Source organism: Melanaphis sacchari, unplaced genomic scaffold (assembly GCF_002803265.2).
Source record: "Melanaphis sacchari strain LSU unplaced genomic scaffold, SCAv2.0 Contig1_pilon_pilon, whole genome shotgun sequence".
Lineage (NCBI taxonomy): Eukaryota > Metazoa > Arthropoda > Insecta > Hemiptera > Aphididae > Melanaphis > Melanaphis sacchari.
This window is the reverse complement of record NW_020270976.1, coordinates 852,120-876,676: the sequence shown is the minus strand read 5'-3', so window position 1 is coordinate 876,676 and position 24,557 is coordinate 852,120. Positions and strand designations below refer to the sequence as shown.

Sequence of the window (24,557 nt, the reverse complement as noted above, 5' to 3'; positions counted from 1 at the left end):
GTTTGACGGTAGTCATATTGATGAAAGTTTTACACAATTTGCACAAATATTACGTATACGGAAATTTTTATAAATTATTATTAATATTTTTCTATTTTTTTTTTTTTTGATCCAAAACAAATGATTTTAAAATTAAACGATCGCTATTTTTGGTCCAAGATCGTTTACGCGTACCCGTATAAAGGAACGTAAGATAACTATAATATTAGTTGTTGCGTTCAAAAAGTAAAACACTGCACACTATTTTAAAGGTTAAAAGTTGAAGTTAACTAGCAAGGTAAAGTTAGCTTAGGACAGGATCGCGGTATAAAGAATATCCAGTGGTGGTGTGCAATGAGAGAATCGTTCCGTACATGCGAGGTGTATGCTCAGAGCGACTATCGCTACGCCTGAACAATAAAATGGATAAAGTGGTGATTTTTCAGACATTAAAAACTTTTCCTTGATGTGAGTCGGTTTGCGGAATTAGAACTGAACTCGCCAAGTTACCCCAAATGGTTTAGTATATAAATCACCCACGCACTTTTGCTGAGGGAGGAAGGGGGGGATATGAAAAACCTCGTGCTGCGTTACCACGAATGTACGCGGTGTAGAATAGAGCGGTGATCACAATATATAATATTAGTTTATATACGGAAACGTATTGTTTAATAGCCACTGTGGAATAATCGTTCGTTTTTCTCGGTTTTGGTGCCTATTTTTGATTTCACACGGCACGGGGGGGTTATTCGCTCTTGTAGTGCACTCCGTTGCATATTATAGTACGTTGTCAATATTTACCTGCGGCTGCTGATGTGTACGGGTCGAACGATGCAGCCGCTGCAGCTGCGGCGGCGTACTGCGACGGATAGGACGACAGAGCCGCTGCGGCCGCTGCAGCCGCGGCGGCGTTCTGGTACTCGTAGAACTGCGACGTGGCCGCGGCCATTGCTGCGGCATGCGTCGGGGCCAGCGGCATGACGCCGCCGCCGCCCAAGTACGCTGCGCTGGCCGCTTGACCGGCTTGGTACAGGTAGCTCGGCTGCACCCTGAAACACGGTCGTGGTCGATTAACAAAAAACGTTGCACTCGACAAGTCTATATAGGACTACGCGTAATATTACACTGTATAATAATATACGTATGCACCAGACCGCTCTACACGCAAAACGTACTACTCAAATGTTATATCATTTTTTTTTTTTTTTAATTTTAAATTTTAAATTTTAAATACGGTCGTTCAATAAAATTTATAACATCACGTGTTTATATTTTATTATTTACGCAAAAACAATTTAATGCCTATATTACGTAGTCTATGTGTATGCGTGCGTGTGTGTGTGTGTGTGTGTAATTTAATGCATTAAAGTGTGATGTATTTATGTTATTACGCGCGTAAAACGTTTCAGGGAAAATTGGCATGTCCTATAAGCAACGATCGAGTCCCTAGCGTGTTTTTACGTTAATTATATTATGCTGCGCACTTATCGGCAACAGTGCGATGCTTTCGAAGTTTTCCCAATAACTTTTTTTCGTTTGTTGGTAATAGTTTCGTACGCACAATGTTATTGCCTAATGTAAATCAATTCTTATGATTTTACATCACAGCGAAAGAGGTTTTTTTCTACCCAAACGGCAATATTCATATGTTTTAATTCAAAACACATTCAAGCAGAATATTTATTAGAGTAGGTGTTTGGTTTGTCCATTCAAATACTTTCTAGTGTTATTTAGCTCTAGAACATTATGAAATTAAAAATAACCTTCTCGATAGTCATAAAAATTTTTAAACATCCATCGCTACGATACGATGAGAAATAAAAATAAAATCGCATCGTTTAAAAATAAAAGAAGTACAGCGTGTTCCAATTACTTGTGCGCGTCCAAACGTAATAATAAAAAATGAAATAAAATTGGCTATAACACGATGTAATATTGAAGTTGCTTACAACAAACATATTTTACTGTACACAACGTTATGCGCAATTATTCATGATATTAAAAATCAAAAAATAGAAGCTTAAAATGTTATACACATTTCACCTAAAAACCTTTTGCAAATCTTATTTGCCTGTTTAGTTAGAAACCAAATTTATACCGTACAAAGAGGAAAACTTATTTGACAGCAAAATATATTATGTATATAAATCGATATCACTATTTCGAAAAAAAGTTTTATGGTCGTTATAAAACCCATCTATGTTTATCAAACTGGAATAATTTTTTTTTCCGTAAAAGCGATATTGAAAAAATAAAATTGACATGGCGCAATGTTGTAAACTTTTGGTCCTTCTCGGTCTTTTCAACGCATAATTGTTTTTTAGTATAATTTTCTAATTAACCAAAAATGGAACTGAAAAGTTACTTTGAATTAATATTTATGCATGTAATATTCTATTGCAATTGCCTATACCAAACCCCTTAAAAAGCTGGTGTAGTAGTATGGCCTTTTCAGTATTCATAACGCGTTGTCTCGAATTTTAGCGTAAGCCCGGGGTTATTCATCTGTTACACGCGACTGAGATAAAAGCCATTCGGTTATATGATGTGTATTAAACGGTACAGTGTATATATAATATTATATAATCTGTTTAGATTTTAAGCGGATCAACTAGACACGTATCAATTTCGTCACGACTGATTAAAAAAACAAAATTCCGAGACCGTTTAATTTTTGGAAGGGGGCAAGGTGGCAGAAATTGTAGCTGAAGTTTTGAAAACGTCGAACATATCTAAATAAGATTATATGGGAAATAACGATTTTGATTGATGTAGGTACCTATGTCCCACTTATTATAGATATTTAATATAGACAATTAGTTGGTGGATTACCCCGGCACAGTTTTCTCGTTTGTAAAAAAAAAAAAAAATATATATCAAAAATCGTTCTATAAAATATAATTAACTATTTAATTGCTTATTAAAAATTTATCGTTGTATCATTATTCGGTTTTGCCATTTTTGATTGTGTATGAATAATCTAATTTAAGTATACTTCGATGTATAGGTATATAAGTGTATGATATAAAGTTCTGAATTGTATTGCCAACGAATAATTAACACGGTGTTTTCAAAGTTACTATATTTATTTGACCTAGTCACCCGCGTATGCAGCTTGAAAACGTATTTAATATCATAACTTTACGAGCGTGTTATTATTTATAATTAGTCTGACGCGGCACAAAGAGGTAGGTACCTATAAACGACTGTATATTCAAAAGAGGGGAAAGTATTAGTCGTTTATATTAGAGAATGCATGTGTGTAATGTGTTTACTTTTGCTACTAGTTTTTTACACATGGACGACATGAACATTTATACTACCACCTATATCATGCTAAGAGAGACTAGATAGAAAATGTGCATGTGAACGCATATATTATATCAAAATGTTTTATAGACTGTTATTATAATTTATAAGTCATACAAAGTAAATTATATTGCTGTAATGTGTAAGTTGTGATACCGGGTCGTTTATATAAATATGCATCAGCATTCAGCACACTGTTTTGTAAAAAAAAAATAATTTTTAAATATACTCATAGTCGAATAATGTCTCGGTTCACAATTCTATACTGTATGTGATTATACACTGCTATATCGCTTCGAATGTACGGGATTTAATATTTATTTATTTTCGCGTTTATCGACTATATATTAGATTTTAGACGAGAGTGCACATTCTGTAGGTCTTACGATTCTGTTCACGAAAATCGTCAATCAGCCTAGCTTGTTAGTTTTTGAAAAAAATTACATTGCTTTGGCCGTACGACTTAACAATGAGAAACGATCGACCGGAAAATATAATGTAATATAATATCATGTTACTGTGTGTTTAGGTATATTTGTTACTATACATTTTATATTAAAGTGTTTTATATCATTTTATAATGAAAAACATAGTGCGTGCAGTTAGCCTATATATTCAGTATTCACGTTATTATTGTCCAAGAGTAGAAAGATATATAATATATCACGATAAACTTTTTGAGTAGGTTTCTTTTAAAAAAATTATTTTAACTGCCTGCTATATTAACGAAGTAAAAATATATTAATAATTACTCGCCTACACGTGCATCTGATTAAAAAAGAAAATAATTCAAACAATTATTTTTCTGCAGCACTTAAATCAATTAAAAATTATAATTGCCCTTCTTTGAATTAAAACGCGATTTAAATTTTATTCCACAGGTTGTTTTATTATGTGACCTGCATAACGTTCGCAGAGACATTAAGTTCTCAAGAATGTTATTTCAAAACTCTTTGTGGAATCAATGCTCGTTTAAAAAAAGTATTACGGAACTTAACGAATACAAGCACAGCGAATCGAGTTTCAGCGGTTATAGTAAGTATTATCGATTTTAATTTTATACCCACATACATTATACGCGCAGACACGCTTTCAAAAGTGTAGGTAATACGTTTTGTAAAAAGCATAAAAAAGAACGTTCGTCATATATGTCATGAATGTTAAATTAGTTTTATCTTTTGAACGGAATTTTATTGATTTAATTCGATAACGACTAAAATCTAAAAACATATACATTGTAATAGTTATGAGTAATCTATGAGAGATGCTTACTACTCGATTGGTCCGGCATTTAAGTTGTTATAATAAATAATAATTTAATAAAATAATATTATAATATTATATTTAGAAATACGAAGTGCATGAATTTAAGACAGGCTTAGGTCCGACATAGATTAATTACACGAATATGATGCCGTATAGGTATTATTTCGTATCGGAAAGTGCATAAAGAATAAAGATAAATAAGTACTGAGAAATCGAGTTAAATCTATTATGTCATACTTGAACTACTATTAATATTGTATTATGAGTCTAAATCTGTATTTTATATTGTTTTAGACATAATATATATCCAGGTATATCCGATGCCGATGAGAATAGTCGTATTGAGTAATATTTATGAAGAATTTCGAAGAATGATATAAATCAATACATTTGAAACAACATTCTATAAATAAGTTATCAGAGGATTAAAATAATGAAAAATAAAATTAGACGAGCACACTTATTTAATCTACGATAAGAATTAATGACCAATTTACTGTGGCGTATATCTACTTACTGAAAATGTCAAAATGGGATTTCATGTCTCATATAATATTATATATACGTACGATCGCTTTGCGAAGGAAAAATCTATTCATTTGTTCGCCTCTATTTATATTATCGCTATATTATTTCTCCGCGTTTCAACAGTTTACAACAAACAGGTAAGTAGTGTCTATATTTCATCAGCCATTGAAGTATGCACTATAGCATGGCGTAATACATTAATAACCGCAAGTATTTAATTTGTTTAAAAGAAAAACTGCACTTGTCTTAAATAGATACGTCACGAAACGTTTAATGTTACTTCTGCGGGGTTGAGCGACGCGGCGTGTACGAGGAGTTAGGGCGCATAAGGGTTTGTAATGCTTGATGAAGATCAACAACCCCCTTGCGTATCCCCTACACGCACCATAGTAGTGCATGCTCCGTTATTAATCATAGTATGTTTATGGTCTAAAAGTGTATGTGTGTGTACTGTGTATGTAGAGCGTGCAATGTATTATTCGGGATCGTTATTTAGTGACATGCCATTTTTCCCTATTATGTTATATAATATGTATGTATACATATAGTACCTACTCTAGAAAATTAAATAACACGTTCAAATAGAAAAAAATAATAATAATAATAATCATATCGCGTTTTACTCCGCGTGAACGTTTCCATTTCAATTGCCGCAGTCGTTCAAAATCGTCATGCGTTTTTATTTTGTCATAAAGTTATAGTGAAGTTTATAAAACAATTAAAACATAGAACGTTGCAGCGGTTAATGAAGACGTAACGTCAACGAAAATGATAATTATTCTATCATAATAATTTAATGATATAATATAATCGTGCTAATCATCAATTATTATACATGATACAGAAACTACGTTATACTGCACTGCTAATGAAAACGTTTACTGTGTTAATTCAATACAATATAATTATTATGTATCACAAAGTTTAAATAGTATAATAATGTAAATATAAACTGCTATAAGACAAAATCAACCTAAAGCGTTGCCATATCCGATAATGTATGTAATTGCATTAATATTATAATCGTGACTCGCAAAAAGTACAGGCAATTAATAATTATTGTGGCATAAAAAAAAAAAAAATCTCCCCGTGATTAAAATAATTCTATATGTACGTAATAATTCATGTTGTATAATAATAATATAATATAAGTATATCAATGCACAGTAATCAATCGATGCTTCATTTCTAAAAAAAATATAATATTAAATAAAAAAAAAAAAAAAACAAAATGTAAAACACTGCAAACCAAAAACCCTGCACACCAAACAGGAATTAAATTAAACAGCTATTACATGTATCATAAACTATATGTATAAACCATGTAAATAATATAATTATGTATGATTTAAACAATATTTGATTTAATTGATAAAAATACTGCATAGTATGTAAATTATATTTATTCGTACCGTTTTATTTATATATATATATATCATAAATATAATTATATTATACTTCACCAAAGCCTACGAAAAGCTCTCACCACAATAGCACGCATATAATATATATATATATATGTCTAAATAAAAAGGATCAATATCAAAATGAGTTTTAAACAAAAAACATATTTTTATAATTACGTAATAATGATGAGAAAAAAATATATCAAATAATAATAATGATGTGATGATGATGATAATGAGTTGATTTTGTAAGAGTTTAATAACACGCGTGATAATTAGGTATTTAAAACCATTCAAATCATGATAAATTAAATTAACAATAAAAACAATTTGTGCGTTGAAATGACACGAATTGTTTTCAAAACGAAAATGGGCCGATTACAGACACAAATATAGGTACAATACAGAATTGTCCGATATGGAGTAAAATCTAAAATGTTATAATATATGATGGTGATTAATGGATGATGATGGATATGATTTAAGGTAGTTAACCTATAAAACAACAACAATAATTATAATATACTCTAAATATATATGTATAAAGAAAAATAAAACAACAAAACCAAATCCCAAAACGAACAACTGAAAACTGTCCGGGACTCGGAAAACGTACATAAAATATATATTTCCACGCGTGCAACTGTCATCAACACTTGGTGGCAAAAACAAAACATGGCAAACAAAGAAAATAATAATAATAATAATAATAATAATAATAAAAATTATCAAATAAAACCACACGAAACTACACACATAGTTCATATTATATGTGTCGAACACGTATAAAAAAAAAAAAATATGTGCGCGATGTATAAAATGGTATATTTTAATATTTATTTAGTGTCATAATAACTTATACATATATTTATATATACGTTTTTGTCGGGTCGATCTCTGCGCCGTGACGGCTGCGATATAAAGCAACATGGCGTCAATAATCTTGTATACCGTCCGGTCCTAAACACGCGCAAAACGTTTATGGTTTTTTTTTTTTTTTTGGCACTCTCATTTTTACATACTCGGTAACGCATATACTGTCTGATGTGAATATCTGAAAATCCGACGAGCAACAGATTAGGAACGTAAATAAAAAGGCACACGCACACACATAATATTATCATGATAATGTATGTAGGTATTATGGAGCTTATTATTTTTATATATTTTATTATGTAGGTTTCACTTACGTACACACGCCCGGGTACTCATAATATAACAATTATTATGGGATGTACTGCGTGCACGCGATCGACTAACTCGACGAGTTTTTATGGCCATTGTGGCATACAATGGGACTTGAAACAGTGTTGGTATTCGAAAAATTTAAAAGAAACTTTGCTTTGTCTCATCCAACACCTTTTACGACAACGCTACAAGTCGCTGCTAATCGTATTTACGAAGATATCGTAATTAAAAAAAAAAAAAAAAAGAAATCAAATTATAACTTTGGAAACTTAATTTTCGATTCGGGATTGACGATAAATACGTTCCTTTTGTTTAGACGATTTAAATTCTAGTCCGTTGTAAATGTAAAATAAAATATGGTTGCACAAACAAAAAAAAAAAAAAAAAGTTAAATTTTACAGCGATGGTATAGGAGTGTTTTTTTAATTTGATTCCCTTTGATCATTCTCATCATAAGTGCACTAACATAAATATCGGTTTAACGGTGTTGGTTGAGCATTTTTTTTTTTTTTTTTTTTTTGTTGACTTAAAATGGGGAAAAATAGATTTATTTAACTGTTTTAAGTCTCTCAACTTTATATACAACGTTAAAAGGCACAATCCTATTACCGTAAGACTTAAACTGACTTTTTACAATTCATATTTTAAAAATACATATCTATCTCATATTATAATCTGATATTTTCCGTCTGTGACTATGAGATTAATCTTGGATTTAATTATGAACTCATGCTCAATCGGTAAATGCAATAATAAAAACAATAGTTCTATTAATTTTTTTACAATGTGTACAAGTGCCATTTTTTGAAGTGCACCTTAGGATGATCTTCGATTTATAGTAAGGGACTCAAGTTTAAGACTGTTGTAATTTTAATGCGATATATATATATATATGAATAATGAATATAAAAGACAATTTTAGTGCTAAAAGTTTTTCTCTGCATTCCTAATTTATTTTTTTCAAAATCACTGTCGTATTTTTGTTATCACTGATGAACATCCGACTGACCGAAAGTTTAATATTGTTTTTTTTTTTTTTTTGTAAAGAAAATTGTGTGTTTTCGTTGTAATTTGTATGCTATAGTTACAAGATATAGATATATGCTCGTAATGTGAAAATTATAGATAAAAGCAATATTAAAAATATGTGAATCGAAGTCGATTTCCCAAACAAAGAGTCTTATGTGCGTCGGGTAAAATTAATTGGCGTCCCAACGCAACCGAGAAAACCGTTGCAGCGACAGAATATTTAGTGTTTTTGCAACAAGTGTATCCGCCAGCAAACGATATCAACAACAGAACAGCTATACATACACATTACCGAATTTATGTCAATTTTGTTCGCTAAAAATATTGTGTTTTATTAACAACAAGTGTATGGTATCTATTTAACATGACGTGTTAAAGTACCTACAATATGTGATTCACTCGCACCAAAAGTTATAATTTACGGATTCGGTCGCATTAGTATATTCATAATATTTTATGAAATCGTTGTGGTGTGATAATCGCCACTCGATTTTTTCAAGTAGCAACGCAATTTATTTGTCGTCACAATTATTAAAAAAACTTATTTACGATTGACCATCACTGGTGGTATATAATAAATTTGACAATCTATAGTTATCGATGACCATATTACTATAATATAGGTGTTATAAAACTAAATGACGTTAGTACGAAGAAGTTGTCAGTAAACGTATTTATATTTTATAATATAGTTGTTTGAATTATATTATGTCTGTGTATCAATGTATTTGAAATTACTTAATCATTATATTTTATACTCGTATAATAAGTTTAGATGTTCTAGTAATCATTAAGTCGACGTTACATCGTTATGGCTGCTGCAGTTATGTAATTGTTAATACACTAGCAAGTAATTTTAGTTATATATATTTATTAAATTGTTACTCAACAAGAGTTCTTCGAATAAATTTTGTTTATTTAACTCTAAGAATATAAACTAACATATAAGAGTGTATATACAAATTCTAAATATTTCACACCATAAAAAAAAAAAAGTTTTGCTATTAATAAAATTAATGTAAACTTATCAGTGTGGTATGGGAAGAATCGTTGTTTTGTGTTCGCTGATTGTGTATATTGTTATTAAAAGTTAAAACCAGACGGGCTTCCGCGGAATATAGAAAGAACCAAATTACGTGTGTTTATATGGACGAAATGACGATTAGACCGTGTCAACTTTTGGGAACTATCAGAATTTAAATCTTTCACTTGTGCTCAAATCGAATCAATATCATCTGTTTTTAAATAACTTTTTTTTGTTTTGCATTTAAATCTAATATTGTTCTTTTATAAACCAGTTTTTTATTGGATTAGCGTATATATGTAATAACCTTTTATGCTTTGTGGGACAGACAAGCTCGCATCAGGACGTGTAATCAATTATTTTCTCGCCGAAACGAGATTAAACTTGAAAACCGCGTATTTTATGATTTTAATTGTGTAATATTGATAAATGTTCGTGTATCGTAATAAGTTTAATAAGTTTTCGGATCGCGTATATTTTGAAACAGCTGATAGAACGGCACTGTGGTGCAGGAAGTATAGTCACCGCGCGTCGCATAGAAAACGTAGACCGAGCGCGAAAAGTTGAAACAGCGCTGTCAAACACATCGCTCGTAAATTTTTCAAATTACTTGCACGGATCCTTTTGTTTGCACGCACGCACGCTCACACGCACATACGGGGACCCTTTGCGGGATTTCCGGTGCGTAACAACCCTTCTCCATACACGCCGTCTACTGGAGACTCGTCATCGCCGCTACCGCCACCCGCACTGTTATGACACCGCTTCCGTGTTACCACTAAGTGTACACAGATTATTCCATATAAATAGGAAATACCATCCATGTAAGTATAGGCTTTCGTGAATTTTTTTTTTTTTTTAAATACAACGATCGTTTTTCGATTTTTACGTGGATGGTTAATTTACGAATGGTAAATCCATACAAATCGAATTTCGTAAAGACAATGAAAAAAATTATATGACAAGATGGTCTCTGCTATCTCGTTGGATCTATACGCGAGCGATATCACTGTCGCCTAATATACAAATGATAATTATCATTCGATCGCACACACGTCCGATATCGTTATGCGATTTTAACGGGCTGTAAATTAATTTAAGCACACGCGCATACAAACACCTGCAACGGTGGTTCACTCACGCGGCAGTTGATAGTCGTTCGGGTGCGAAATCGGCACGCGCGCGGAACGCGAGTTGTGACGAACGAACGAGTCGGTGAGTGGTAGGGGATGTGAGGGGAACATACAGCACGGTTGACGAGCGGTGGCGGGTTTAATTTAAATTTCACCACCCTCCTGTCATCGGAGCCGCCCGTCACTGCTTCGTAGTAGTTTTACGCGCGTATAGTAACCGGTCGCGTATTACTACGTGTGTATATATACACACGCGCGCCGCACTCCGTATTAAAGAGGTGTGCTCACAGTGCAACGGGTGGGACGGCTTCGGCGGGGAGAGATCAGTGAGCGGTGGCAGCGGATCCTCACAAAAGCCCGGGGATAATGACGACGGGGTGCGGAAGGGGGCAGGGTTGTCGAACTGAAAGAGAGAGAGAGAGTGAGTGAGCGGCGGGAGATACAGGAGGAGAAGAACAAGAAGAAGCGGTGGTGAATGAGCCTTGGAGGCAGGGAGCGACAAAGGGGTCGTTGCATGATGGCAAGGTGCGGTAGGGGTGGGACTTTGCAGCGACGAACGTGCGCGTCCCGGGCAAAAGGGCCCAGGGATTCGAGCGAAAGTGTTTACGACATGGGGTAGGTTGGGGCGTAACGAAGCCAGCGGCGGGGTGAAGAGGTTGAAACGGAAAATGGGGTTGCACCGAGCGCACACGCGCGCACACAAACACACTCTGATCGATGGTGACCGGCGGGAGTGCGCGAGGGTGAGCGACGAGGGCCGGAGCTTGTTTCGGACGGGGTAGAAGGGCTAAAACTGTAGGAGGGTAAGGATGACTCAAAACACGGTCGGATGACTCATCGCGCGCACGACCCCCTCAACCCCTCCATCGTTTATAATACCGTCCCACTGCACGTGGCGTACACATATATGTATAGAAGAGAGAAAGAGAAAGACAGAGAGATACTCGTGTTCCTTTTTTTTCTTTTCTTCCTACTACTCTTTTTAAGTACTTAAAAAGTAGGGGACGTCCTCGTACACAAACGACGAACTTGGAACTATTTTTCTATGTTATTTATAATATGAGTTATTGAAAACGAGAGCTCTCCACGACAAGAGATTATATTTAATAACAGATATTATATTATGTAATTTTATATTTCTTTATAATACACTTAAAAAAACAGGTGCAATAATATTATAACTTTTTAATAGTATATTATGTTTAACTGATGCGTTATTGTTACATGGTGGTTAAAAGATTGAAACACTTTTAGGACACAAAATCTGTCAGCCAGTGGCGTATTTAGATTTTTGTCATGGGGAGGATATGACTTTATAAATGAAGATACCAATGAGAATATTGTACCTACAATATATTATAATGTTTATGTAAGTACATAAAAAAGTTAACTCTTATGGGATAAAATAAAAAATTTTCATGTTTAATATTTTTATTTATAAACGCGTGATTGATTTTCAAAAAAATTAATAATAATTACGATGTAATCTGCATTTTTAACCCAGACAAAGACTTAAATATTTTTTGAGATATTTTCACTTTAAATTTGTATTTTTATAAACAAAAACTTCTAATTTTTTTAAAAGTTTCTCTACTCAGTGTACAAATTGAATATGGTAACGGCGGAGACTCTTCGACGACAATTTGTTGCACGCGTCGCCGCCACCAACGTTGTTTGTTTCGCTTTCGAGTTTTCGACGCAAAACGGGCTAGCGTTCGCAAAATACAGAATGCATTGGTTAAGTAAAAAATAAAAGTTGTAAAAGTAAGCTCACGGCTTGGTTCAAAATTACCGTACGCGAACGGGCGAGCGCGCATCTTCTTCACTTGCTGCTCATCGCCTCCGATTAATAACGTCGTGTTTCGCGCTCGACAAAGAGTGAATAATTTCTAAAGCTAAGGTACATTTACAGCTCTAGAGTTGGCCCTTGGCAGCCGTAGAGTTTATAATATTTTACATGTAAATGATTCAAGTGAAAATCACACGAGTATACGGCGGTTTAATAATATAATATTGTCTTTTACATCATAGTTATTTTATACTATACGTGCGACATTGAATTTGGGCTGAGTTCTAGATGAAAAAAAATGTTTTATAAATAATTAAAATTAAATTTATTTGCGTGGTATGTTTGATTTACGAAAAAACGTATTTACCTACCCCGTAAAGGGTGTGTGATCATATATTATAATAACTGATAGGTAGTTGATCTAATTTTTTAAATTGTAATACAACATTTATTTTGTACTTCGAAATTGACTTTAATTTATTAATTTATACTAGTATACTACTCGTATTCAATGTCAAATGTTATATCGGTGAATATAAATTGAATTTGCTTACTTTAATTAATAAACTAACAAAAAATAATATGATCAGAATTCGCCGTCTATAGTCTATACGCAATCGTTATTTAATTGTGATTTTCCAAGGACTAAAAGCAGTCAATATAAATTATTGTTTGGACAATTTTAAGAGCAATTGCATCTAATTAATCATTTTAATAATTATTATAGCAATGATGTGAATTATAATGATGATTTCCTAGAAGTAATTTTTTATAGAAATAAGTTTTATAATACGAATATGTGTACCTAAACTCAAAATTTAAAAATCAAACTACGATTACTATAAATTATAGTATTAAATATTAAAGATAACATTTTTACACATTTATTATTGTGGGTTATAATTTAAAATTAATAATCACTGTTGTTGTCATTTTATCAATTATCTAAATATTATTTAATAAACACGTAATTATTACACATTGTTTATTGTTACAATGTGTTATTGCGTGCTCTAATTTTTTTCATTTGTTCAGTAAAAATATGGTTTTTGTGTGTTTCATCTGTCATATTTTCTGAAATTTGGCGTTACAAATTAATAGTGCTGCTTACAGTTCAAAGTAATATTTTTTAAAACTCAATTGTCATTGTTTGAATCAGTGTTACCAAACACAAAAAATGTTGTTATTTGTAAAAGTAAAGTACTAGAATAATGTATATTTTTCAAACTTGTTTAAACCAGCGAAAAACATGTAATGGTTATTTAATTACTATAGCCAACATGTAATTTATTCTCATTGAAATTTTTATCAAATAGGTACAGTATTAATATTACTTTGTAGGTATATTAAATTACATATCACGAATATTCTAAACGATATTTTATTAAATATCACTATTTACTTTCGTATTAAATGTAATTATAATTAATTACTTTCATAAAAAAAAAAAAAAGTAAATAAATAAAAAAATATAAACACGAAGTAATTGAACAATTAAAACTATTAATGATATATTTTAATATGGTTTAAAATTAACTTGTATTTGTAGACATTATTTAAAAGTAGTTAATCAAAACAATATCGAAAAAGAGAACGAAAGCACATATTATGTAATCAAAAGATTAAATTTAAGTTGTGTTGTTGTGATGACGCAGAAAAGTGATTATGATAATACTTTTGGAATATATCTAATCTAAAATTTTAAAATCAATTATTACTCAAAGCGTAAATAAAGCTAATCATTTTGTTACTCTCACTTTACAATGATAAAGAATAATTGAAAAATTTATTTCAAAGTTATTGTACACAAAGTGAATTTAAATTATTATATTTGCAGGAGACTAATCGACAATGAGATAATACCATATGGCATACCATTGTGCGTGTATAGAGCGATTGAAAATATACTTTTTTTTTGTTTCGGCTCGTTATTAAGTTTTTACGATATTAGGTACATGAAATTTAGTAATTCTAGAATTAAAGTAAATATTACATGATTTTTGTATTTTAGTCATCATTTTCGTTTTTTAATAAATGTAGAGATAAATTCTATAACCGCACGTGCAGCCCCTTCCAGAATCGGTTATGTGCCAAAGAAGCAGCGGCAGTCGAACACCTGCAGGTTTTTGGGATTATGTTTTATAACACTTAATTTCGCTAAATTAATTTTTCTCCAATTTTGTTGCCCGGTAGGACCGCCACAACTGTTGGCAAAATACACGATTTTTTTGTGATAACACGAGCATTCGTCGGGACTTGAATAATTACTTGTATTTATTATATATATATATTATGATAACTGCCTATTAACATTCATTTAAAGTATGCTTCTTAAAGTAAGTTACCGTTTGCGTGACGAAATCGTCATATTCTAAACGTGGTATCGATTCCCAATCAATATTATACCTATGGGGCATGGTGGTAAATTAATACACAGGGCATTTCCGTGTGTACAAACACATATTAAACGTGTATAGCATGTATCAAATCATATTATTATGTATTATTAACGAAAATCATTCTGCGATGAAGTTACACTGTATATAAATGGTATACAGAGTGGTGCATATTATTATACTATAGCTGCAGCAGCGTGCGATGTCATTGTCAGCGCGCTCGTGCAGTGCGAAGGGGAGTTTCAAAAAAAGTTTCGACGGTATAATATATAAATATAGGTACTCGCTCCTGTAGGGGTGGATTGCTGTGGTGATTCGTGTAAACCTCAATAGTGCGTGTTTCATTGTTTTCTTTTTTCGTGCCCGGCCAGGTCGCATTTTGAATCCCCTCATTGTATATGAACGTCAAAAGCATAAATTTACACATATACGAATGTAAAATAAAAAAATACAAATATAATTATATGGGTTCCGCGCGTATCCCTATCGCTAATAACGTGACGACATAATATTATAACAGTATAGACACTACATAAACGTATTATAATATTATATAAATGTGAACAAAATAATAATATATGTGTGCGGGTGACAACCGTTTGCGCACATATATATTTTAATTGCAAATTGATGGACCGTTATCGCACACAAACAATAATATTTTACACATAGATCATAAAAACACATATATACCTAATATTTTGTAATAATAAGACGATTATATAAATTATTTAATAAATAATGATAAACAAATTACAACATTATATACACGTCATGTGTGCTATTATAGAACATTAATCTTTTAGAAACATTTTTTGTTCATCAGTTACATAACGTTATATACTTAGACTATTTTAAGCCATTCAATATAATAAAATAACAATAATTTATTATGATTGGAATGAAATTAATATAATGTATAAGGTATTAATAATATTCAAATACTAATGTTCTTAATAATAATTATAATTTAAAACCATGGTTATAAACTAAAATTAATTTTTATCAATATTTTTTTTATGTGAAACAAACGGTCTATCAATTCTTGCAGGTATTTCTTTTAAAATGTGCCATGATATTTTAAAAATAAAATATACACAAACGGTGTTTATAATTTGCAGGTAAAAATTTAAATCGTGCGTAAATGGTTTTATGCGGACAGTCGGAAGTTTTTCGCTCGTTAAAAATACTTGAGATGCGAGCTTAAGGCATGTAGTTTATACAGCGAAAATTGCAATGTTGCACATCGTCTCGACTTATATATTATTATATCTTTGAAAACTATACGCGTCTTTTCACTAAAAACTTTCAATTGGCTTTACGAAAAAATAAATTTGCATAGAGAGAGAGAGAGAGAGAGAGAGAAAAAAAACGACGTTTTCGGAACTAAAAAAGTTTGCTCGTTTGTATTTTGACAAAATATGTCGCGCGTAAGTTCTTTCTTTTTTTTTTTCATGTACCTACCCATAAAATATGTTCAATTTATTGCAGAAAAAATCTCACTATATTTATTATATCGACAAAATGATGTGCTAACTACGCAATCCACAAATTATCGTATAAATTAGTTTCAAAACAAAAGATCACACATCAAACACACGTTCAAAATGTCCAAAAATTAAAAAAAAAAATTAAATAAAAAAATAAAACAAAAATTACTCAATGTTTGAAACGTTTGCAGGTTTTATTATTATTATTATTTTTTTTTTTTTAGAATTGCAAACCACTCAAGCCTCACTAAAAACCTCCAAACTCAGAAACTTTTTTTTTTAATATGATTTACTTGAATATATATTGTATATACTGGTTTCTCATTTCGTTTCATCCGCAGAGAACATCAGCTACTCCTAATCAGGTTCCACAAACCCATAACGGAGCCTGTAAATAATAACTTCTGACCAATCGTATTTTTTAAATGGTGTTAAATAAAGCCTATATTATAATAGTGCACCTGCTAGAACAACGCTATTCTTATTCATATATATTTGTATATTTAGGTATCAAGTATAATATTTATCGTTAAACGATTATACAAAAATAAATAAAACTCGACAAAAGCATATAAACACCGTCATTGCATATAAACTTGAATTTGAGCCAAATTCTATTTCTTTAATTAAGTATGATAATAACATTTGATTGGGATCAGGCCAACCCCAGATATATAATTTAGTTAATAAGAAAACTGATAATTTTGAGAAGTATTTATTAATTTTCACTTTTTTTTGTTCTATTACGGGCTACGGCAATGATATACTATTTTTTTAATTTTCGTAAACCAACATTTCTGTTATGTTTTAATCTGAACCTTTATGAATGTTATGTAATATATTATAATTTTCAGATATGTATATTAGTATAAACATAAAATAAATAAATAATTGTGCAAAAGCATATGAAAAAAATGAAATTGACTTACCCAAATTGGCTAGGTATCACAGCAGAGTATCCAGCTCTTATACTCGGAAAAGCAAACGCTGAAAAACACATAAACATACTTGCTATATTATACTTTAATTACTCAAAAATGTTAATCATTACATAAATACTTTACATTGCACCACTAACTTGGTACCAATCTATTTTAAGTTTTCACCAGCGTTTTATATATATATATATATATATATGGTTAATATATGTGTGATAACAAAGAAACTCTAATAAATTATACTTAAAAAAAAAGGAAACCTTATTTATTAAACACATATATTTATTTTGCGTTACGCACATATATAGATTAGTTATACACAAAAGGCTGAGGAACAGAGGAATATAAAAAAAGTTATGCGATAATGAACGACTCGAAGCATATTTTTTATAAACTTTTTAATTGAGACACATAAAAATATAAGAGGAATTACATGAGTTATATTTCATTACAATTAATGATACTAAAATGTTTTTATTTTATTAAATATACTCTAACTAATGGTTAATTATTTATGGGAAATACAATATACTATACAAATCATACACCTTTTAAAATGTATACATGTTATAATGCTCAAACCTTTTAACAACGAAAACAATTAAAGACAAATGTCGAATTTGTTATTAAAGGTAGGTACGGAAAATATTAGTGTAATCATATTAAAATTATAATATTTTAAGTTAAAGCTAAATAAACACTTCCTTAGTTAATTTTGTAATAGGTTTAATGTTTCTGCCTAATTTGAATGTTTTTGCTACAAAATGAGAAATACTAAGAGCGGTTTTGTTATACTTAGTATGTGACAGACAGATTTAACAAATGCTACGCCGACAGCACCCTCTTAATTATCGCTAATGTACCTATACTCGTTATCTTCAGTCCAGTCAGAGGTATTTTAATCTATATTCATTTTAATAGCTTATTAACTTCTAAAAAATTATTTAATATTTTAATAAATTAAAAAAGTACCTATTCATCAGTTAATTTTGAAAATTTATTTTTTATTCAATAATGTTTTAGGTATATTGAAAATCTGAAAATCTCAACATTTTGGTCAGCTTATCATTAAAATCTATACTGAATTGAAATAGGTATACATATTTTAACCATTATCAAAAGTATTAATTCAAAATAGCTAAAAATTATAGAAAATTCAAGGTTAGGTATTAAATGAGTGACAACTTTTCAAGATTAATTGTTAGTATAGGTATCGGTAAATTTTTTGATTCCTAAAATTACGTAATCATTCATAGGTCCACGTTTATTGCTAATAAAGTGTGAAGAATACCTATGTATGCTGCAGAACTAAACTATATATACCTTCTATGAATCATGAATGGCTTCTGCTGTGATTTTACTAAGCTAGGGCTTAAAAATCGTTTCGTTTTATAATGTTGCGAGTATACGCTATATAAAATATTTATAAAACCGTGTCTAAAAAGGAATCATAAATAAATTATGATAGTGAAATATTAACATTTTTATTGTTGTGTCAAGTTATTGGTTCTAACGGCCAGGTACCTCCAAATTATTGACGCAGCGTTGTACAGTGTATCAAATTACAAACATACTCATAATAATTGGTCAGACTATTACAAGTAAAATACTTTAATATCAAACTAATTTCGTCTCAAGTATAATTATAACTATACAATTTTCAATTTAAACAAATAAATTTTTGGTTTGTCAAATATATTAACGAAGTACCAATAGCTTTGATTACAGTGGTTCTGACGGCACAAAAGTTACTGCATTTTAGATATATTATCGAAATAATTAAAGATATTCAAATTTCATTTAATTATTATTCATAACCACGTTAAAGAACTTTAAGGACGTATAAAAGGAGAAAACCAGACTAAAGCACGTGTAAGTTGAGTATATTTGGCAACGAGTACCTACGATATGCCGCCTATGTAACCTGTCGGAAAGCCGGTAAATACCTATAGCTATATGCTGCAAGTATGGCCGCCGACCACGTATCGTAACGGCGTAATAATAATTTAATGGTGGTCGTATGTTGAGCATAAATACCATAAAGTACTGTTGACGAAGAAAAAAAAAATAACACAGACTGTAAAAATAACCGAAAACCGTTGCCAAACTCTGTTCGGGGACTCTGGAATGACGCGCGTTGTTTTTTCTGGGGATATGAAAATCGTTCGCGGAGACGAATAATTTTTGACATGGTAAAAAATACAGTCACACGAAAATATTCCGAGTATTATACGCGTTTATTATAATTTTTAATAGCAACAATAATAGCAGCGAAATATGCGATATTTTGTTCATAAATTTTGGTACGCGAACATAACCTCGAAACCGTCAACGGTTTATAAATATGTATGCGCACACATTACACCGCTGTTCCAAAGCTATATATTATCGTCTATAAATGGATTACACACGTACAGGCAAATACAAGTACCTAGTCAAAATTTTGTTTTTTAAATAAGTAGGACAAGACAATCGATAGGTTTTTAGTTTGATAGCGTATGCGTATAAATTCTACGCCTGTGCGTATATGTATATATAATACATAATAATATTATACATATTTACACTATGCGAGTGTATAGGGCGATGGACAGCAACGGCGCGTAATATTATTGTAATTTGCTGTAGTGGCATCCGATTCCATTTTGTTTTAACTTAAAATTTATTAATAGCGAAGGCCAAGGAGACAAACGTAGTCGTACGTCCCAGACATACATGTGCTAAACACTCTTCTTCGATCAAAATGCTTATATTTCGTGGTTTATAAAGAGGTACGCAATTAACTATACATATACGACCATTTATAATGTTGCACGTACGGGAGGTTGACCAATCCACCCCCGTATTAGTGTGATTCTCCAAAATATAATATTCCAATTCGATTGTATAAATAATATGATTGTAATCAATGTAATTTTGAAAATCAGAAAATAAAAAAAAAAACAAAATTTGTAATGTAAAATGTAAGTACGTATATTACAATACGTGCGCTGTCCGCCATTGATCGAGATTTGAAATTGTGTGATATTTTTTACATTTAATAAGATGACGATAAAAAAAACTGAATTTTCTTAAAATATTATAATAATTTTATTATGGACGTGTCTCGGGCAAATATCAATACATTTCACTAGTGCAAACATCGCAGATTCTATTTTATTTTCACTAATAATCCTTTTCACTCGTATCTATATAATTTAAATGCATAATTAATTAATAAACATACGATAAGAATATTGTGTAATATTTATGATTGCTATGAATAAAAAAAAAATCTTCAAACGTTCTGTATAGTGTGCACGCGTTGGCTACGCAGACGAACGCTCAGTTTAAATATAGACATATTTTTTAGCTGTATGGAAATAAATTATAAGATAGGTGTCAGTTGTCACATGGTGCAGGCTGATGTTTCTTATACGGCACGTTTCTTGAAATAAACTAGGTCCTGAATAAATTGGACATCGCTCAAGTGACTCAGGTGAACCGTTCTAGAAGTCGCATCTATTGGATAGACTGACGCGAACGCCGGAAATTTAATAGAACGATGAAGCGTCTAGTTTTTAGAAAATAACATATTATATGCGGACGAAAATATACCTAACCTAACATATGAAAGGAAAAGCGTGTCCTAAAGGACATATTTGATGTGCGTATAGAAAAAATTGGTCGTTTGAATAGACAGCGTTGCTGGATTAACAAATTTGTAAAAGTGTTTTGATATAGTGTATAGGATTGGTATATTAATTGTTCAGTTTATTATCAAAGACACTATAATTTTCATAACTGTTCATTATTGCACGATTATTAAAATAGATAAAATAAAAATCTATACCTATGCTGTTATCAGTCAGAATTTTAGAAACTTATAACGTACAATAATAATATTTCTTTGGTAAATAATTTTCAATTACATACTACATAAGTACACAACAACACAACATTCAGACTTGTGAGATATATAACGAGTAACATTATAACACTTATATTAAACACAATTATTATCAATCATCAAAATATATGAATGATATTATTAGTCAATGATAGCCGTTAGGAATAGTTACTTAATTCTTCAAGTTTTTTTTTTTACTTCGATATTGACCTTTGACTACATTTGATTTCATGATATTATATAATATTGTAACAAATTATGTTTTTATAATAAATTCGAGTGTTGTATATTAATAGTTAGTTTAGTAATTGGTAATTACAAATATAAATATCTGTATCACAGTAAAAGGTTTTTTAACATTCAAGTAACCGAGTATCTATAAGTAGGTATTTTGCAAAAATCGAATAAATAAAGCATGCGACAGAACGTTTAAAAAGTTTAAGATGTTTACTTGACAGAAATGATGCGCGTAATTACGAAAATGATTAAAATCAAATGAAGTAATATTAAAAACTCTTTTTAATAATTAACTGTGTTTGTAATAATTGCATTCATTTAAATTAATATATTATGATAAATTGTAATTAATATAACTATAATATCGCAAGTTTTTGATATAATGCGTTTTAAAATTAATGTTTTTTTGTAACCACATTCTATAATTAATTATCAGTTTAATAGCTATCGTTATTATATTATCATAAATAATATAATATGTAGCACTTGTCATTTCATAATGAATATGAGATTTGAAATGTAACAAGTAAATAACTAAAAAATACGCACGCGTGCTGGATGTTTCATAATTCAGTGCAAGGTTTACCAATATTAACCATTTCGGGCTGTGGGTTATGTTAGTTCTTACACACTTAATGGTATTTAATAAAATATGGCTTGTTCACAATAATAGTGTTGGTACTTTGTGTTGTGACTACCGTTTCTCTTAAGTCGTACAACATAATATGTACCACAAGGAATACAAATGAAGAATAATATTATTTATTCTATGAGCTTTAAGGGGGCTGACGGGTGTAGGCTGTGGATGCGAACGTAGGTACATTCATAATAATAATAATAATATATATAGCCGGGAATGAAGTATGATACGTTGAGTGACTGCGACAAGACAAGAGGAAAACAAAACAGTTAGGAGCCGGGCTCATTCAAAATGCATGCGGGTTAAGGTGAAATAGAATAAGAGATGATATTGTAGTAATAATATCGTCTCGCATAAATGTTTTAATCATTTATCGTGCAAGAAACTATTTATTATTTGAGTGTGTTTAATAGGTATGTTTGGACTGAGTGCATAAAAATATATATAATACAATATTATTATAGTGTTTAATATATAATAAATATTACATGTCATATTTGTAATTCTTTTTTTACAGTATGAATAACACCAAGATTACATTTTTATTGAAATAATTTTATACCAATGTTGGTTTTTGTTTTAATTACTTTTAAATTTAAATAAAATTATGTGTATAATACGAGATACATGTATATATTATATATTATAATATCGTATACATCAAAATAAACCAAACGTTTGAAAAACATTATATTGTCGACTATTGACGAAGATCAATCATCTCCAAAAAACGTATTGTATTGTACTGAACTTAATATTAAATTATTAATTTAATTTTAATATTACGAATAAAATAAAATATGCTATGATAAACATTTAATATATACAGTTTAATGGACATTAAATCGATTACATCTAAATTTACCGTTCAAGATTTATAACTAATATTAAATAATGATAGCACTTATAACCTAATACGATGAGGAGTTGTGAATAGTTGATAATGATAAAATTTAAAAAAATAAAATATTGGATTTGGTAGTACTTGAATAGATTGTATAGATTAGCTGTTAAAATTCATAGTTACATATAGGTAATGAATAAAATATATTTAGATGGTTCCTTAAAACTTAATATAAATAATTTTAGTTCAATATTGAGATAATTTAAATTTGGACATAAACATTAGTAAATATTTACGTAAAAAATTTGACAAGGTATATTATACTCGTATCTTAATATAACTATGAATTATGATAAATATTTTATAGCGACATTTTAATAATATAATAATGTTGCGAGAATGTAATACCAAAACTATTATAGCATTCAGGGAGAAAAACAAGCTTAAAACCGAATTAAGTTTGGGTAGAATAAATCACAAATGCAGATATTAAATAGTAAATTTTTATCCAACAGGTCATTCTTTTAAACTCTTTTTCAATACATAGTATATCTATTTTATCTGAATTTCTTTTTGTATTAATTATTCAAAGAGCTAAAAGAATAAAAAGTTTTGAAAAAAATACATTAATTATAAAAATATTGAGATGAGTTTAATATTGATTCCAAAAGAGTTTAACACATCGTTTACTTACAATAGTTCTGATGTAGGTATATCTAAATATCTAATATTATACCTAATATATAAATTAATGTATTCCACGTTGAATGTGGAATACGTATTGCCGTACACACATTCCGTGGCTTAATCTATTTTGGTTTTTTATTTATTTCGCGGAGGTATTATAATCGGTTCAACGTGAAAAAAAAGAAAAAACCATTACGAACTCTGTCCAGTCGATACACAATATAGAAGTTTTATTGGAAGCAAAAAAAAAAAAAAAGGGATTAAGGAAAATTTATTTAACTTGTTATATATATGGTATATAGTACGTTTAGCGTACTCGGCGTTTCCTGGGGTTTTGTGTCTAAATGTTTGCCGTTACCGTGGTTACGCACTGTGGAAGTGGCAGTGGTGCCGAGTTGCAGAGACCATGAATACGGTTAGGCTGGATGGTTGACGGGGCGGGTAGGCGATTCGGGTAGAAGTGAAAACCGTCCATTTTATCGGTCTGGTCGCACGGGTGTTTACAGTCAAAACGAGACTGCATTTTTAAAACCCCCCGGTGGTTATTAAACGAAAACCCCTCTACCACCGTCATAGCAAAAGAGTGACGAGGATGCCTTTAAGAGGCGAAAAAGTAGTGGAGGAGGGGACTAATGCTGTGGTCTTGGCCAGTGGAAAACGTTAAAGCTTCAAAACGGTACACGACATGTGCAAACACGATAACCACAATACGTACGTACTCATAATGTGAATGACTTTTTAGTTTTTTCCAAGAATATAACGTGCGAGGTAATTTATAATGTATG

General features: G+C 30.7%; 1 protein-coding gene across 1 annotated transcript in view; it reads right to left on the bottom strand.

Annotated features, from left to right (window-relative positions):
* Positions 1-24,557, bottom strand: part of LOC112593190 (RNA-binding protein 24-like) — a 37,365-nt gene that overhangs the window by 1,004 nt on the left and 11,804 nt on the right. Inside the window, exons 3-4 of the mRNA XM_025337531.1 lie at positions 17,467-17,524; positions 781-1,028 (exon numbers count right to left, since the gene is read on the bottom strand). Of these exons, the coding sequence (XP_025193316.1) occupies positions 781-1,028; positions 17,467-17,524 (306 nt within the window). The remainder of the gene's footprint in view (positions 1-780; positions 1,029-17,466; positions 17,525-24,557) is intronic.